The sequence below is a fragment of the Silurus meridionalis genome, chromosome 1, assembly GCF_014805685.1.
Source record: "Silurus meridionalis isolate SWU-2019-XX chromosome 1, ASM1480568v1, whole genome shotgun sequence".
NCBI lineage: Eukaryota > Metazoa > Chordata > Actinopteri > Siluriformes > Siluridae > Silurus > Silurus meridionalis.
Window position 1 is genome coordinate 17480419 of NC_060884.1, and position 19018 is coordinate 17499436.

General features: G+C 36.6%; 1 protein-coding gene across 3 annotated transcripts in view; it reads left to right on the forward strand.

The window, feature by feature from the left end:
* Positions 1-19018, forward strand: part of tafa3a (TAFA chemokine like family member 3a) — a 72254-nt gene that overhangs the window by 49800 nt on the left and 3436 nt on the right. For all 3 annotated transcript variants that reach the window (XM_046858651.1, XM_046858744.1, XM_046858702.1), the window contains exons 3-4: positions 14239-14388; positions 18317-18441. In XM_046858651.1, coding sequence (XP_046714607.1) covers positions 14239-14388; positions 18317-18441 — 275 coding nt within the window. The remainder of the gene's footprint in view (positions 1-14238; positions 14389-18316; positions 18442-19018) is intronic.

The window sequence follows — 19018 nt, forward strand, 5'->3', positions numbered from 1 at the left end:
AAGTAATAACATTAGATACCTTTATATGAAAAAGCTATTGAAGGTGGCATGTAAAATGGCTATTAATTTAACATTCGCAGACCATGTTTAATATTTAAAACAAGCTATAATTGTACCTAGGTTGGATTAACAGAGGGACATTAATTCTCTCCTGGAGAGTACCTTACAGTGTTTGATAATTATATCTGGCTTAGTATATATAAAAATATTTGTTGTGGCTGTTAATGCAATGCTATATAATATATTGCCTAAACATTTCTAGCCATAAAAGAATACTAAAGGCTTAGTGCTGTGTCCTTCCTTCTCTCCTTTTTTCCTTTCTGGTTTAATGTGATGGTGAGATGCTCCTAGCTAGTCATTTGAGCTTTAGTAAAACAGAATGTTCTGAAAGTAGAGTGAAATAGAATGCACTAAAATGAGGTCTTCTAAAATGAGGTCTATCAATCGTCTGCATAGGCACTTTATTACATTTGGTTGCTGTGTTCCTCAGTCTGATTCACTGCAGGAATGAACTGCTTAACACGGTATCCTGAACACGCCTTGAAAAAAGAGCCAAGCATGGTCGAGCCATCTTGGCTGAGTTTTCAGCTACACAAACGGGGCATGAAATAGAACAGTATTGAAACTGCTCATCTGCTGTCCACATTCCCCAAAATAGAGTGTTGCTGCCCAACATGAAGAAACTGTTTTTGAAACGCATACCATATCCGGTCGCCCAAAATGACAGATGGCGAAATTGCTGTGGAATAATTTAGGAAAAAGGAAATGGTCCATGCTTGAAAGCAGTACAGTGCTAACTGTGAGTGTGAAGTGATTAAAACAATTAGAGAGGCAGTATGTTAATGACTCTTAAACTGGGCTTAGTTAATGTCATTTAAGCATTTAAAATTCACATTTAAATTTAGAATACTTTACCTTTTACAAAAGGTCCTTTCTCAGTGATCAGTGCAACACTGAAAATTACAGTCAGGAAAAAAGGAAGTACTTCCTCCTTCAGTTCTGTTTTTGTATATTTATCAAGGTCTAATTAACAACTGTGTGGTCCTCAGTAACATTTTTAAAGTGATAATAACAACAAAAAAACAAAATCGATTTCATTATTCTTTTTATCTTTCCAACCAAAGTAAACAACTATTTAGAGAAAAATAAGTACGCCCTATAATTCATTAACATGTAAAACCACATTTGGCACCTTTAAAGTATTTTTTTTTATTTTTATGTTGGAGCTCATCAGTCTCCCCATTGCTTTGGAGAAATGTCTGCCTTATTCACGTCTTTGCTTAGTTAATTGGCGTTTAAGAGCATTTGTTTATGCATTTAGCGTTCTTGAAATCTCACCACAGCATCTCAGTGAGAGTGAGGTATTTGACTTAGCCGTTTCAACACATTGATTACGTTCTTCTTTAGCCATATTTTCTGGTGTACTTGGTAGCATTGTAAATGACCCAATTTTAGCCCAGCTAAATCAGCTTGAATGATGGCCTTACATTTGTTTAAAAAATATTTGGGTATAAGCTGTTTAACCTTGTTTTAATGACCGCTTGTTTTGTGGCTGCAAAACGATTTAATGCTTCACAGTTGGTACAAGGTGATTGAGGTGATACACGGTGCGGTGTTTGGTTTTAGCCAAACATGGTGCTGTGCTTGATGGCCAAATGTATCCACCTTGTTTTCAGCAGTTCGAAGTATAATGTTGAACAACCATTTTTGGTTGTGGTTTGTTCAGATGCAATTGTTTTAATCTTAAGATGTCATATACTTTTTGGAGAGGAGGGACTTTTTATTGAGCCGCTCTTCCATGAAAACCACATTTGTTGTCTTTTTAAATAAAAGAAAAAGGATTGTGCTTACAGTCCCTTGTTGGTCACGTGATATATATTCATTGTCATACATGTTTTATTTAATACTTTAAATGAATAATACAATAATAAATAGTTTTTCCAACATGTTTATGTAATTTATTAGTACAATTTTAGTGTTCTTTTGAGCCACTTGCGTCTTCTCGCAGATTTTTCGCGAGTTACTCTTAGTCCGGTTCCAAATGAAAAGTCGTGAACTATTGAGGTTCCACTGTATATATACAGTTTATCTTTGAGCATTAAACAGTCTGACCATCAGCTAAATTTGATACGACACCGTATGACATTGTCTAAAAGGCTCTTTAAGCAGTTCTTACTGCTGATAAGTAAATTTAAGATTTTCTGGAAATGGCCTTATAACTATTCATAGATAGATAAACAGCAACATTTGCTTCTCTAAGGTCATGGCTGGTGCAGACTTATACCTGAGAGCTCCAGAAAAGTAAAATGCTAAATATTCTGCTTTTACAGAAGTAGACATGCTTCTAGATGATGCGTTTCATTTTTAACACCTGGCCACTAAGTACACGCTTAATGATTCTGGAAGTAAAAAACAGTGCACTTTTGAATATTTACTACTATTACTATTTATTATTATTATTATTTTGAAAAAAATTATTTTGTATTAAAATCTGTTGTATTTATTTCTTTGAAAAAGATTATTTGTATGTGGGAAATTTCTTTGTAGAAACTGGTGACAAACAACTTGATAAATTAAACTTGAATGCATATATAAAAACCTAGAATTTAATAAAATACTAATTTGTAGGAATCATTTCGTCCACTAATTTTCTGGGGCTTTGTTAAATGGCAAGGCATGACTTTTATTTTTATTACTTATCAGCTAATATTTAATCCTGAGCTTGGCTTATTGTCTGTGTGGATGTTCAGTTTCCTCCCATGACCAAAAAACATTGTAGTGTGAAATGACTATGCTAAACTGCCTCATCAAGAGCATATTTTTACTTTTTGGTATAATGTTCACATAGGCTTCAGATTCACCATGACCCTGAGCAGGATAAAGTGGTAAATGAAGAATGAGAGCTCTATTGCCGAAGCTACCCAAATGTTACTATTAATAAATAAAATATATCAGGGCACAGGTGCCATCAGAATTTTTTTAACAGTTTGGCTTAATTAAGTTCCTGATTATTAAACCTCGATCAGAATCCTGTGGTGCTTTTTTTTTTTTTTTTACTTTTTGACTTCTCGACTCATCGCCCAGTGCACTATTTCTTATAAGATCATATGACCTGATTATCACACCACCCACATTTGAGTTGAGATGTCACTGGCATGTGAAGCATAAGACAGCATGGGAAACTGATGGATGTTGTTATTTTACCTACTTAGTATGCCTGATGACATCTCAGCTGTCAGTCATGCTCAGAAGGCTTGGAGTACTGTGTGTGTATGTGTGTGTATGAGAGATGTAAAACACTACTGACACTTCGAGGGTGGGAACGCATGCTATTTAGAGCAAACATGATTGCCATCTCAACTCAGTCAGCATGCATATGTGTGAGGGGTGGCAGCGTGCAATCGGAGTGAAGCACTAGCTTTACTACATAATTGTGAACATTTACCTAAACAGATGTTTATTAACTGACAGCTGAAATAAATAAAGAATAAGTGCTAGAAGCCATGCAAAAAACATTTACATGTATTACTGTGTTATACTTGATAACACATTTCTATCTGTTCTTCAGAAGCATCATCAAGAATGGCTAGAATAAGCTCTGATCTACTTGCCCTACTGTTGGATATAATTTTGACACTATTGATCATGCTAATTTAATAGACAAACTTGATAGAATGGCCACTTTAGAAAGATAGGTCTTTGCCTAATTATGATCATACTTGACTAAATTACTGTTTAAGGGTCAGTGAAGATTATTCAGAGCTAATAAGAGTGCGAAAAGGTGCACTGTAATTTAACCCCTTTTGGTCACTTGATATAGAGCCACTAAGACATGTAATTTAAAACCACAGTATTGGCTTTTAGTAACAGCAGTTAGGTCAGATTTAGCAATAAAACACAGCAGATACAGCAAAGACACAAAGCTTGGATGAACAGAAATATTTATCTCCTGAAGTAATGATGTTGGATACAACGTCAAAATACTTCAATACTGTTTGTAGAAATCAGCACAGAGGTTCCGGAAAATCTTTTAGGACCTTTGTGTCGCCCATGATTCTGATCTATCATTTGACTTCCCTCATGTCTATTTTACTATAAATCTCTAAAGTCACTTATTATTAGTAGAAATAACATATACATATCTGGCCTTAGTTTTATCAATAAAACCCTGGTCAGGAAATTACCAAAAATAAAAAAGCAACTTAATATGTGATATATTTTTCCTTTGAAAATTCCTGCAGTGAATCAGACTGAGGAACACAGCAACCAAATTTTCCATTTTCCTTCTGTAAAATGCTTTTTAAAGCCTTTGTCAGATTTGTTCATTTGTTTAATTCTAATTTCCTGGCCAAAGATTTGTTGTGAAGGGCCATTTAAAGCTTCAAATGTTTGCAATTATTTATATTTATTCCATTATCAGCAGGCAGTGTATACTAACCCTAAATGATGTCGATAACACAGTACACACTTTAATGATTTACTGTATTGTTTAGACGAATGTAACATGCTAGTAACAACTCTGTGTTTTTACAGAAGCTAGTTCTTGATGATCTCCTGAAGCAGTTTAGCATACTTCAGACACTTCACTCAGCTGTAGACAGTAGTCAGACTGTAGGTTAGAGGCAGGCTGCAGGACCACTCAAACTCAATTAACTTGAAGCTTATTTAATTATGTTGCCCCTAAACCTTGGAATTCATTTCAGAACACATAAGGAACACAATGTCTATAATACAGATTAGAAATGTATGCATTTAATCAGGTTTTATCAAATCATTCCAATTAATTAACAAATAGCTATCATTTATCATATCTCCAATATTATCGTTAGTTTTAATAGAATTACACCTAATTTCATAAGCATGTTTTTTCCCATTAATGTTTTCTTTTAATCCTTTACTTGTGTTCTCACAAAATTGCTAGTGAAGAATCTAGATGCCATGCTAGATTAAATAAGGCTTTTCCAGATCAGATCAGTGTTATCTGAGCTAAAGCCTGAAGTTATTCTCTTCAGCTTCACATCCTCTCACCAATTGCAAGGCATGTTAGCTGGGCAGGGATCAAATACAGTTGTTCTCTCCATTAGTGTCAGGGTTGCTGGCGTTTTTTTTTTTTCCCTGGAAGTTAAATGTAATAACATTCAGAGACAATTGGCATAGCAATTGGGGATGGTAGTGTGATTCTTCAAGGAAAGACCATTGATCAGAAGTAACCTCTAACGGTGCATTGTTGCAACGAATTGTGCAGGAGTTTGCTGGTATTTTGTAGTATTTCAGCTTTTGTGTGTTTCACTTCTGCTTTTCATTTTTATCTCTGCTAATTTACTTTTAACACCCAGCATGCCCAGCTTCAACCTCAAAAGTGTCAAAGCAACAAGAAGCTGACAGCATGTGTCATGCCTGCCATAGAAATGCTGCCTTCAAACGTGTTTCTCTATCATTTATTCATGCTAGCTTCTTTTGTGTGCCCTTCTGTTGTGTTAATTTCTTTTTTTTGCGTAGTTTGGAACTCAGACTTGATTGGAAGCACTGACTGGACTTCACATTAGCTGCCTAACCATGGTCTGTTGAGTTGATGGAGCCTTAACCCTTATAACTCACTGGCAAAGGATTCCACTTCAAGGCTTCATTCCTTAGTGGGATAGAAGACAAAGACAGAGCCCAATAAAGTGTATTTCATGTAACATCTTTTCATCTGAGTTTTTTTTTTTTTTTTTTGAACCAGGCTCAGTGACTGCTCTTCATCCTCTTCCTCATCCCCTTTGGTCTAATTGTGTAACTGGAGCTGCAAAAAGCCCGGCTGTTTGATCTCCCTTTTCCATGTACCACAGATGGCCAACTCCTTCATTGCTTCATAACAATTTCATAAGTGACTTGCTGTAAATTGTCACGCCAATGCCTGTGGTAATTGGGTTGCCACTCTGCTCCTCTCACTCGCACACTTTGCTAGGAAAAAAAAAGTAGGAGAAAAAAGAAAAGAGCTTTTTCTTGTTTCCTGCCATCACACTGAGTAATAAGTTTTAGGAAAGATCTAGGGAAAGCGAGTTTAATCACAGATATTTTGATGTGCTTGAGCATCACTGTCCATGTGTTCCATACCCATTTCATATTTTTATCATTAATGGACTTTGAAATGAATGAGAAGCTAATTTGTTACAGCTTACCACAATTCAGCTTGTCATAAGTTAACCAACCAACCAACCAACCAACTAACCAACCAACTAACCAACTAACTAACTGACTAACTGGTTTAACTGCAACTGCCAGCTACGGGTGTAAGGTCTCAAAGTAAGGCATAGTGTAATTAGATCTACAAAACACAATCACAATAAGCAGTGCCAAACAAATGCCACTGCACAGCTGTGCCATTTGTTTAAAAAACATAACATGCACTGTGATTGTCTGATATAGTCAGCAAAGTGTCTATGAATACTTCATGATGTTACTTTACTTGCTGAAGACAAAATCAATACAATCCATCCTCCTTTATTGAGCCTTGCATATAGTTGAGGAGAATGCATAGTGCTGCAGAGAACGTTTATCTAGTACATATACTGCTAAGCAAAAAAAGAAATCTAAATAGCAAAATCTAATCAACTAGTCATTGATAAGGGAATTTGCAAGAATGAAACAAAAAGATAGAGTAACTTTAAATAGAATAGCTTTTTTCATTTGATTTCTTTAAAGTCTTGTAGGTAAAGTTGCAAAGAGCTTTTTGAAAGAAAGAAAAACAAGTCAAATTTGTTCAGTTCAATTAGTGGCATCACACAGTTCATGAAAAGTTGAAAAACATTAAAGCCAGATGTGTTGAATTTTAAATCCAACATTTGAACCTTTTTAATTTTGTGTACAAGAAGACGATTTTCCTGTTTCTAGCTTTTTCCCCAAACACTTCACCACAGTGAATTCACAAACAAATGGGGGCTCTCAGAAATGCATTTGTTTAATTCTTGCTAATTTCCTGAATAATGATTTTTTTTTTGTTAAATCTATAAAAGCAATGGTGGGCGGTCAGGGCTAGCAAGGCCTTCTCTGCTGGCCTAAACACTATCAGAATCACTGACCTACATTTACAACCTAAATTCTAATATTTGTTTCATGTAACTGTATTAATTTATTCCCAACAGTCTATTCTCTTCATTTTGTAGTGTTTCTCTTGGCTGCACTGCTTCCAGTACGTGTATGTGGATGTTAGATTTTTTGTCCAATCAGATTTTAGCCTCTTTGTGCTGCCATATCAATCTAATCTGCCCAGGGCTTTTAAAATCTGTATTGCTGGCATTTTTACCATAGTCTCCTTAAGAAATAGCTATGCTTCTTTAACCAATCAGATTTCAAATTCGCCTCACAGGGACAGCTACCTGGCCCAGAATAGCGTCAGCTTTTTTCCGTCCTCTGATGGTTGGTCGGAGGGAAACTGTTACAACCAAGTTTGGCTAGCAAAACACGTCTTTAGTGCTCTGCACACATTGATACATCCGAGTTAGACTTTTTTATGCCTACAGAGGAAGAGAAATTGATTTGGTCCCAGACATACTTAAAAATCCATTTTCAAGAAAAGCTAGACATTGTGAGAAGAGGTCAGCCAACCCTGAAGCTAGCTAGCTTGTCTCAGCCCAGAAAATGGGTTTGTTCGGCACTTCCAGACCAGTGAATACGAGCGGTACCACTGGCTTACAGCTTCTGAGGAGTGGTGCAAATTATGAGTATACACCTCTGGTGAGTAGGTTGTATTTTAATTACATTTTTATGTTTTTGTCATGTTATTAGACAAATATTGATTCTGAACTGCTCCAGATGATGTAGGTGGCACAGTTGAATTGGTAGTGTAGAGGTTTGGAGTTTTCTTAACAGGGTTTCATGCTTTAGTAAAATGGTATTCACCTTTCATATGTGAAATTCCTCTCTCTCTGTAATGCCACAAATTGTTATATTGCGTTTTTGTATAGTATTGATGGTTTCTATAAGTGTGACGTGATAGTGGTGGTATTAAGAGGTGGATTAAGTCAGGTAACTCCCGACTGAAGGCCCATTTAGGGTTTGGGACATTATTATTTATTTATTTCCAAGGAGTAAACTGGTAAACTAGTTTAGATTATCTTGCCACAATAATTGCTATGTTGTGAATGCTGTGTGTCATTCTGAGCATTTATGTGTTCTTTCTAACACGATGCTGGGCAAACAATACACTCTTCACAGCACTTTTGGAAACACAAAGTCTTTGGTCCTTCTTCTGCTGCAGTCAAAGGCAAAAAGGGGCTGTGTTATGATAATTTGATATGAGCACAGGGGGTGGTTTTAGATTTTCTGTTCCTATGTTTCCACTATTTGTACAGTATGTGCACTGTTTGGGCATAAGCAACCACTCAACATTTCAAAAGGTCTACTCTTACCTGCCTGACAGGCCACAAAAGGAGCTTGAAAAGGAGAGAAAAGCCTGTATGATCTGTATGATCAGTCAGTCGGATGCAATATATTCTCAGTTTTATGTGTAAGTAGCCTTTACCCTTGTAATGTCACATAACTCAGTGTTAGATGCTTTACATCAAATCACATTCATGGGAATCTGTGTGGAGAGACAGGGTTGGCGACTTCTGCTGAAAAATGTCAGAACTATTTTATGATACTGATGAATATCTGTATGCTTGGAATTGTCAGACAAAATATATATCTTGGGTGGTTATAAAAATACCCAGACAACATTTATATGCACCGCACAGAAATCTTTCAAGTTTTGAGGTTATATTGCCACTGTTGTTTACTTAAGTATTTCTGCAGCATTTAATTTGCTTTATTTTAGGGTAATTATTTTGAATGTTTTCTTTTCTGTTACATATATTCACTTAACACTTTATTAGCACCTGTACACCTACTCATTCATACAATTATCTAATCAGCTAATTGTGGTTTAAAGTCACAATTTATCCAATTTACACAATTTATCTACTAATGGCAACATCCTGCATGATAATGCACTATGTCACGAAGCAAAATTATTTATGAACATGACAATGTGATCAGTGCCCCTCAGTGGATTTTCCAGTCACTGGATTTGAATCCAATTAAACACTTTTGGGATGTGGTAGAACTGAAAATCTGCAGGAATTACGTGATGTTATCATGTTAACATGGATCAGAATCTCAAAAGAATCCATGTCATGAAAATGTGAGGGTGTTTTGACAGCAAATACCCTGTATTAGTATAGTGTTCCAAATACACTATAGATAACTGTAATGCAGCCTATTTGTAAATACTTATAAACTGGGGAAAACATATACAGTAGCTGTTGATGCTGGAAGTAAACCTTTATTGCAAAAAAAGAAGTGTATATCTATTTTGAGGCCGCACAGTCTGTTTCCCACACCATCTGTCCACACACAAGTCTGAATGAGAATGCTACTCCATTTTCACCACATTCTGATATTCCGTTTTGCGTCCTGTTGTAAAAAGAAATTAAGCAACAACATACATATATATTGGAACGTTTATTACGGTACTGCACATTTTGCTAAATTATGTACTGTACTTTGTTAAATTATTAACAAATTACAGTAAACTACCCCATACTATTCACCATTCTTTAAGCCCCCCTGGGTATGCTAGGCCATATATAAACAATATTTTCAAGTTATAATGGGTCATTGGAACGCATCTTTATCGTAAATTGGAGACAACCTGTATATATATATATATTATTGGACCACCTTTTGATTTGATTATGGCATGGATTTGTTGTAGCATCATTTTGATAAGCTTATGCAATGTCACAACATTTTTTCCATTTCAAAGTTGCATTCATTTCTTGTCAAGATCTTGTATTAATGATGGAAGAGTTGGTCTTCTCTAATACATCAAAAAGATTCTCAGGTTTAAGGGGTTAAGGTCTGGGAAAAAAATCTAAGTGATATTTCACCACTATCCTTCCTGGTTTCAATAATGGCCCGTTCTTAACCCAATTTTAGTAGTTTTAGCAACCTCTAGTTGTTGTTATTTTCTGCTTGATGCAGGCCAATAATTTAACCCTTCTTGAACAAAACATCTATTCCACAACCACAGGATATATCTTCCAGCATGGTTGTTTAAATTTCTTTTTAATCTACTTAATGCAGATAGGGTTAAATAACTTGTTGCCAGCTGAAACATTAATCATGGCAGTAATTTTCCAATGGAAGCAAATATTCTTACCTTCTTGCTTATTTAAATCCTTATCTTTTTTTAACAATGTATATTCTAAAATGAAACAAATAAAATTAAATACTTATTTGTTAAAATGAAACCCAGCCCTTACGTTTGCATAAGACAGTGCCTGTCCCAAGCCCGGATAAAAGGGGGAGGGTTGCGTTAGGAGGGGCATACAGCATAAAACGTGCCAAATCAAATATGTGGATCACAAATCAGAATTTCTTTTTTAAAACAGGGTTTTAAACTGTTCTATCATGGTGTGGATGGAAAGAGAAATAGTTTGGGGGGAATCCTGAAGGAAGAGCTTTGTAAGAGTGTAGTTGAGTTGAAGAGAGTTTCTGATAGGGTGTTGAACAGAAGGTTGGAAGTTGAAGGGGTAATGATAAATGTCATCAGTGACTATGCTCCACGAGTGGTTTGTGAGATGGAGAAGAAGGAAAAATTCTAGAGTGAGTTAGATGAAGTGGTGCAGAGTGTACTTAGGAATGAATGATTGGTGATTGGAGCAGACTTCAATAGGCATGTAAGTGAAGGGAACAGAGGTGATGGGTAGGTATGGCCTTAAGGAGAGGAATGTGGAAGGGCAGATCGTGGTAGATTTTGCTTAAAGAATGAATATGGCAGTGGTAAATACTTATTTTAAGAAGGAGGAGGATCATATGGTGATGTATAAGAGTGGAGGAAGGTGCACACAGGTTCTATGCAGGAGATGCATATCCTACAGATCATCATCCAATGCTGATCTGTAGGTTGGCTTTGGAAGTGAAGAATAAGAGGAGGACAGTGAGGACTAGGATAAGTAAGGAGAAAGTGAGAGCAGCTATTTAGATGAAGAGTGGACATTTTTTAACCAGTAAGTAGGAATTTTTTAACCAGATTGTTCAACAAAATTTTTTAAGGTGAGAGGATGCCTGAGGAATGGAGAAGGATTGTGCTGGTATCAAGTTTTAAGAATAAGGGAGATGTGCAGACCTGCAGTTACTACAGGGGAATAAAGTTGATCAGTGACACCATGATGTGGGGCAAGCCAGGCTGAGGGAAGAAAAACCATCTGTGAGCAACAGTGTGGTTTCATGCCAAGGAAGAGCATGACAGATGCAATATTTGCTTTCAGAATATTGATGGAGATGTATAGAGAAGGTCAGAAGGAGTTGCAGTGTGTGTTTGTGGATTTTGAAAAAAGCCTATGACAGGGTGCCGAGAGAGGAGTTGTGGTATTTTATGAAGAAGTCAGGTGTGTCAGAGAAGTATGTGAGGGTGGTGCAGGACATGTATGAGGACAGACTGACAGCAGTAACGTGTGCAGAAGGAACGACAGACTGGTTCAAGGTGGAGGTTGGACTGCATCAAGCCCTGCTCTAAGCCCTTTTCTGTTTGCAGTGGTGATGGACAGGTTGATGGACAAGCTCAGACCGTAGTCTCCGTGGACTATGATGTTTGCGGATCATATTGTTATTTGTGGTGAGAGTAGTGAGCAGGTTGAGAAGAGCCTGGAAAGGTGCATGCTGGAGAGAAGGGGAATGAAAGCCAGTAGGAGTAAGACAGAGTACATGTGTGTAAATGAGAGGGAGGGTAGTGGAGTGGTGCAGTTGAAGGAAGAAGAGGTTGTGAAGGTGGATGAGTTTAGATACCTGGGGTCAAATGTGCGAGGTAATGGAGAGTGTGTTAAAGATGTGAAGAAAAGAGTGCAGGCAGGGTGGAGCAGGAAATGGCAGAGCTGAAGATGCTGAGATTTTCATTGGGAGTGATGAGGATGGACAGGATTATAAATGAGTTTATTAGAGGGACATTGCATGTAGGACATTTTGGAGACAAAGTGAGAGAGGTGTGATTGAGATGGCTGGATGGATGGAGATGGACATGTGCACAGGAGGGACATGGGGTATATCGGTAGGAGAATGCTGAGGATGGAGCCACCAGGCAGGAGGAAAAGAGGAATGCCAAGGAAAAGGTTTATGGATGTGGTGAGGGGAAGACATGCAGGTAGAATTTCCAAAGCATGTCTACTTAAAACCCTTCATCAAATAGCAAAAAAAGAAGAAGCATAAAGTAATAGTAATAACTGCTTCACATGCCAGTGGTACTAACTATTACTATTCTTATATATTGAGCACCAATATATACATAATTAAATAAATCTAAATACTTTCTGATTATTTGCAGAGAATCATGAATAACTAATTATAACAAGCAGGCAGCAATTCACAATGATACAAAGCACCTCAAAGTGGTTCTCTGGGGTTTAGGACCTACTTCAGTGCTTCATATACTATAATCAATTTATTGATTAAGAATTCTGACCATGTAGGCTATTATTATTGAACAAGATTCAGGAGTTTATTGCCATATGTACAGGAAACAGTCTGTTACACCATACAATACACATTTTTACTCTATGTATAAAAAAGGATATAAGGACATTAAAAAAAGGATAAATTACAATATTACAAATTAAGATTTAAATATGTAATATAGTTAAACCTGTGGCAATTATTCAGACCTGCTCAATCACTCCAGATAGTGACAAATATATTTGAGGGTGATATTGCCTGCCAGCCTTTTCCATTAGCCTTCAGTAATGATAAATCACTTATCAATCAAGAATCAGTGGATTTGAATGAAGAAGACTGACATCCTGCAGGTCTGTGGCCCAGTGCCAGTCTATATTACTGTTAGCCCCTAGCGGCTCACCTGATTCATGCACCCTTATTTGCTAGTTGATGACCAGGCTGGGTGCTTTAAGTGAAATCTATTGATTGTAGGTGCTGCATGGCATAGAAATTTTACACAAATGTCAGGGTGAAGACACAAAACCCTCTTAGCAAAGATCATGAAGCAATGGGATGGTGTCATCAAGTATGGATTCTCATTGCTCCTGTGAGAGAAAAGTTCATGCTGGGTTTCTGTAATGCTTTTTCTTTTCTTCACACAGGGTCAGGGGATCAGATTTGGTGGATAGATCATATTGTTTTCACCTCTATTAGAAAATCCAAACCATGGTAGAATTGACACGAATGCATGGCCCTATAGTTAAGTGAGACATCTCCCTAGGTATCTTGAGCCTACAATTTTGATTAGGAGTGAAATAATTTTATTATTTTTAACAGCCTAGGATAATTTGTAATCTGCTATGCAGACAATTGTTATTTAAGGGTTCATCGATCGAAAACAAAAGGAGCCTGCCCCCCAGTTCACCCAATGTTCATCAACCTAAGCAAACTTAAAATATTCACTCTAACTGTTCAAACTCTCTAAATTAAGTGTCACACTACGTGTTCCTTGGACTGCAAAATAATCATGCGAAAAACTAGCTCAGACCTTCACCCATACATGCCCACAAACAAATCTGTTTTCTTTCTCCAGCGAGCGATTGGCCCTCCACACGATAGGCCCTTTTGTGTGTCTCCGCATGGCTTCTTATTGATTGGAGACAAAATGTTTTTAATGTTGTTGATGAGATTTTCAGATTGGCCCACTAATGGGAAGATGGAGGCCCCTTTTTCAATCAATTTTTAGCTCAAGTTGTAAATTGAAAATCTTTACCAATGTAATTAAGGCTGATTTGAAAAGAACACTAAAACTTTGAGAAAATGTTTTTTTTTTCTTTTTCTACTAGAATAAGTAAAGTGTGATTTGTTTTTGTTTTTGTTTCGCCATACATGCTTTTTGGCCTCTTTGGAAAACCCTAACTATCCTCAAAATGTATATATATATATATATATATATATATATATATATATATATATATATATATATATATATATATATATATATCAACTATTTAAGATATTCAACTAAAACTATAACCAAATGCAAGGAAACCAAATACAGGAAATCTTCCAATAACCCTCAGACATATAACACTGCCATATCCTAACATGTTTGTTTTTGTGTTAAAAAAAAGTGACCCCTTTGCCATTGCAATATTACTTTTCCTTGCTGCCAAGAACCAGAGGTGAAAGCAAACATAAACTTTCAGATTTTAATGCCTGCAGGATCATAGTTTAAACAGCTGTCCAGTTTTAATGGCTTCGTGTCCATGTTTCATTTTCTTGCAGTACATGTCAAGGCAGGAACCTGTGAGGTCATAGCAGCACACCGTTGTTGTAACAAGAACAAAATAGAAGAGCGCTCTCAAACTGTCAAGTGCTCCTGCTTTCCTGGACAAGTCGCTGGCACCACCAGAGCAGCTCCTTCCTGTGTGGATGGTAGGATTTGCTTTTCTCATCTTGCCTTGGCTTTGATTTCATGTGAAATATTACTGTCATCTGAGGACCTGGGATGAATACTGATAGTATCCATCTTTTTTTTTTTTTTTACCTGCCAAAAAAAAAAGGTTATTTTATATTCCACTACACACCTACCATCATACAAGAGCAAATAGTTTTATGTAAATAGAGTAATGTTTTTGTATAAAGTGACATTTTGTTAGAGACAAACCTATTACAGGCAAAATGTAAACACATGTACTGATGTAAACACTTCATTTGATTTAGTGGTCAGAATTGAATTGTCTGGGTAATGTAAAATCATGTAATCGATAAAACGTGCCCCAAACTCTTTCTGCCCATCAAACTAGAGGTACACATCTCTATTGCCGTCTCATCATTCACACCTGTCACTACAGATTCGAGAGCCATTTCAGCATGACACCATCGTCCTCCTGCACACTGGAGCACGGCAGAGCCTGCTTGTCTAATAACATGTCGACAGGCTCTTTCTCTCTGGACAGGTCAATCGATCCTGATCCTCTTTTCTGCTCTGTAATATACTGCCAAATTCTTCCTGCCCTCCTGCCTCCTCCAGAGTTCTGAGTTTCTTAAGGTGCCCTATTACAAGATCAGAACCTAATGAACACAAGTGCATTTTAGTAAGACATACAACTGTGCCATTACCATGAAGGGATGTACTTGGTCTGCAATAATTTTCAGGTAAGTGGTATGTGCTAAAGTAAAAGCCACCTGAATGCCAGGCCCCAGGGATTCGTGGTAGAACATTGAGCAGAGCTTCACACTGCCTTCAAATAGGCTTTCTTGAATTCTACCCATAGTACATCTTAGTGCTATCTCAGCATGGGAACTCAGACCAGTCTGTGGCTATGCAGCCCCAACATAGCAAGCTGTGATGTATCTTGTTGTGGCATTGGACCACATGGGCTAACCTTTGCTCCTCATGCACATCAATGAGCCTTAGGCACCAATGATGTTGCTTGAACAGCTTGCCTTACAGTTAAGATTCTCTGGTTTACTAATCTAGACATCTGTATATGGCCATTGTCAGAGGTGGGAAGTAATGAAGTACAAATACTTTTTTTGTATGATCATTTTTTACTTCACTATTTATTTTTCAGACATTTTTTTACTTTCACTGATTACATTTTTTACACAAATATCTGTACTTTCTACTTCTTACATTTTCAAACCAGACTTGTTACTTTAGTTTTAATCTATTGGTGAAATGTCAATATTTTTTTTTTCATTGTGCGCAGTTTTCAGTCCATTCATTTATTTCTTGCCTTTGCACGGGTCATCAACAAAATCTGCCATGATGCACACAATTAACCCTCTGTGGTCGACAAACCTGCCGGTGCATTTTGTGGCCTCATTTCCTAATTTCTTCTTTTTTGATCGAACAAATAAGAGCAATACATTATTAGAATCTGTATACACTTATAATAACAACAAAACTTATAACAAACCACTGTGCTTTTGTAAAATAACGAAAACAGACAGGGGGCACTCTCTGCTATCTCTGTCATCTCTCTTCACAGACACAAATAAAACAACCTGCTTCTCAGTAAATACTTGCCTTACAGACATAAATATCTAAATAGAAAGCTCGAAATGTCTCATTTAAAATAAACCCACCAAAAACAAATATTCTCTGATTATTTAAGTTTCTTCAGTATCAGCTCATTAACCGTCCGTGTGGAAACATAACAAGGGTTCCGTTTGGTATCTTGATGATTTTTGATGACGTAATTTAAAGCACAAAAATACTTTTACAAGAATATTTTGTGTTTATGCTCTATGCTGAGTTTAGTTTCACTGATTATAAACTTACATTTGAAAAGCATCCATATTTGTCAATGCCCATGTTGATGAGAGTATTACAAACTTAAAAAGTATTGATTTATGGTACGTTAACTACAGATAGAAATGTGCAATTAATTTTTAATCGTGATTAAATATTTTAATCAATTGACAGCCCTATTATTTATATGATGTAAGGCCCAGACCGGCGTGACACTAAAACAGGTAGTAGTAATGGCTACTCTTTACTTAAGTACATTTTAGAGCCCAAACTTGTTTACTTTACCTTGAGTAAAAAAGTGTAGTCAGTACTTCGACCTTTACCAGAGTAATTTAAAACATGATTATATGTACTTGTACTTAAGTGAAGGATGTGTGTACTTTTGCTACGTCTGCCCCTTGTCAAAGTTGCTCAGATGTTTACACGTTCCAGTTATCCCCTCCAGCAAATGCTGTAGAGGGCACAGTGTCGCAAACTGGATAGTTTTGATTTGAAAAAGAAACAATATCTCAAATTTTGATTTGAAATATAAAAAATACTGTTATTTGCACTACCATGCACTCTCACACTTCATGTACATTACTGATCTGTCATATAATCTGTATTCTTATTTAATACTGTCTATATTGTCTCACACTGTCTGCATTGTCTTGTCTTGTCTGTTTTGTATTGTATAGTCCAAGCTGAATGTATAGTTTTATTTATGTCTGTACTTTAAGAGTCACTAACAGCCGGAACAAATACCTTGTGTGTGTCAACACACTTGGCCGATAAACCTGATTCTGATTCTGATTCTGAAATACATTGCCTGGACTTATAAATCTTGGTTTCTGCTGATTTGAGAATAATCATTATATGGACAGCATATGTGGTTCTTCCCCAAACTGTTATCACAAAGTTGGATATAATTGTGTAGCGTGTGTATAGCGTGTGTATATTGTGTCTTTGAATGCAGTAGAATTTAAGTTTCCCTTCACTTGAACTAGGAGACCCAAATCTGTTCCAGCATGACAATGTCCCTGTACACAAAGCCAGCTCAATAAAGAGATTTACATGGGTTGGAGTGAAAGATTATGAGTGGCCTGCTATTGAACACCTGCTAAACACCCTTTGTGATAAAGTGGAACACTGACTGTACCCCCAGGTCTCCTCAACCTATTTTAGTATCTGCGTTTACTAAAGCCCTTGTGGCTGAGTGGGCACAAATATACACATCTACTCTCCAAAATTCAGTGGAACATTTTCCCAGAGAAGTAGAGGTAATTATAACAGCAAATGGTGACTAAATGTTAAATTGAATGTTCAAAAAGCACTTAATAATCTCAAGGTCAGGGGTCCACAAACATTTGTCGATATATTGTATGTACTTTTATGCTATTTGGCAGATCCCTTTATCCTGAGCAACTTACAAAGTGTTTCGATGTTTCCATCAATAAATACTTTCTAATACTTGTTTATTAGGACACAGATTAAGAATATAGTAAGTTTTTATATAAATTTAGTTTAAAGAAAAATATTTAAGAAGCAAGATTTTATGTTTTTTTTAATCCAAAAAGCGCATATTTAAGGACCTCCGGATTTGGTAGGTTTTAAGATGTCATTTGAAGACTGCTAGTGACTCAGCTGTTTGGAGCTGTCCGGTTTCCAGGCCCTTGACCCTATTGTCTAATATTTCTGCACTCCTCGTTTGGTGTTTTGGCTTTAGCCCTGTGTTTGGCCTTAACCCTCTTAGCCTTTACCGCTGTTATCATTTCTCACCATTGTTCACTTTATTTTCATGCCTCTTGACATCATAACCTTTTTTCTTATTTCTTGAGCGCAGCAGCAATCTAGTGATGTATTTTACGCAGCAACTGTTGAAACACTCCCAGTCTGGGAGAGGAAGTTAAAAAACAAGATAGATTAAAAAAATGATAGAAAATAGTTTTTTCATACTGCTTCACCCTTGGAAATATTAGATATACGGTAACTGTTGTATGTGTTTGAGTGAGGTTTTTCCTTTTTTTTCTCTCTAAATGTGATTGCAGTTTCTACAGCTATCCGGAATGAGTGATCCAGTGTGAGAGAGAAAGTTATTATCTTCATTTCTCTCTGTCTTCATAGCATCTATAGTAGCACAGAAGTGGTGGTGCCAGATGCAGCCTTGTATGGACAGTGAGGAATGTAAGGTGTTGCCAGATCTTAAAGGATGGAGCTGCAGCACCGGCAACAAAGTCAAGACAACCAGGGTGAGAAAAGACACAGCTAAAACGTTTTCCTTCAGAAGTCATTAAACTGGCAAAGTGTTTTGACAGTCATTTTGTTTCACCAACAACTCAATCATGTATCATCACTTACAGTTGCGGAAACCTTCAGATATTTATGGGATTAGATAGCATTCAAATTGCCTCATCAAGCTGCTAAACATTTGGTGGAATAGATTTTGAAGAGCAAAAGAGTAAAAGCAAATCAAATTTATTTGCTGCTTAACTAAAAGTGGAGGATAAAATCATGCTAAGCTTAGCCATAAAAAGAATATTTAAAAAAAATCTAATTTATATTTTACTCAAAATAACAATCTTGTAGGACATGCATTACTTTCTGTGGAATCATTTATCCCATTCCAATAGATAGAGAAGAAAGCCTCGCTTTCTATTCAGACCCCCAGTGTGAATACGTCACATTGCTATTTGACCCAGATGAAATTTTCCTTTCAAAGTGAAATAAAGTGAACTTAAATGTAGTACTGCAACTTAGAAAAAAATGTTTCCGACATGAGCTTTCTGGGTAAATATTTCTACAATCCATATTTTTGCACTCTGCATT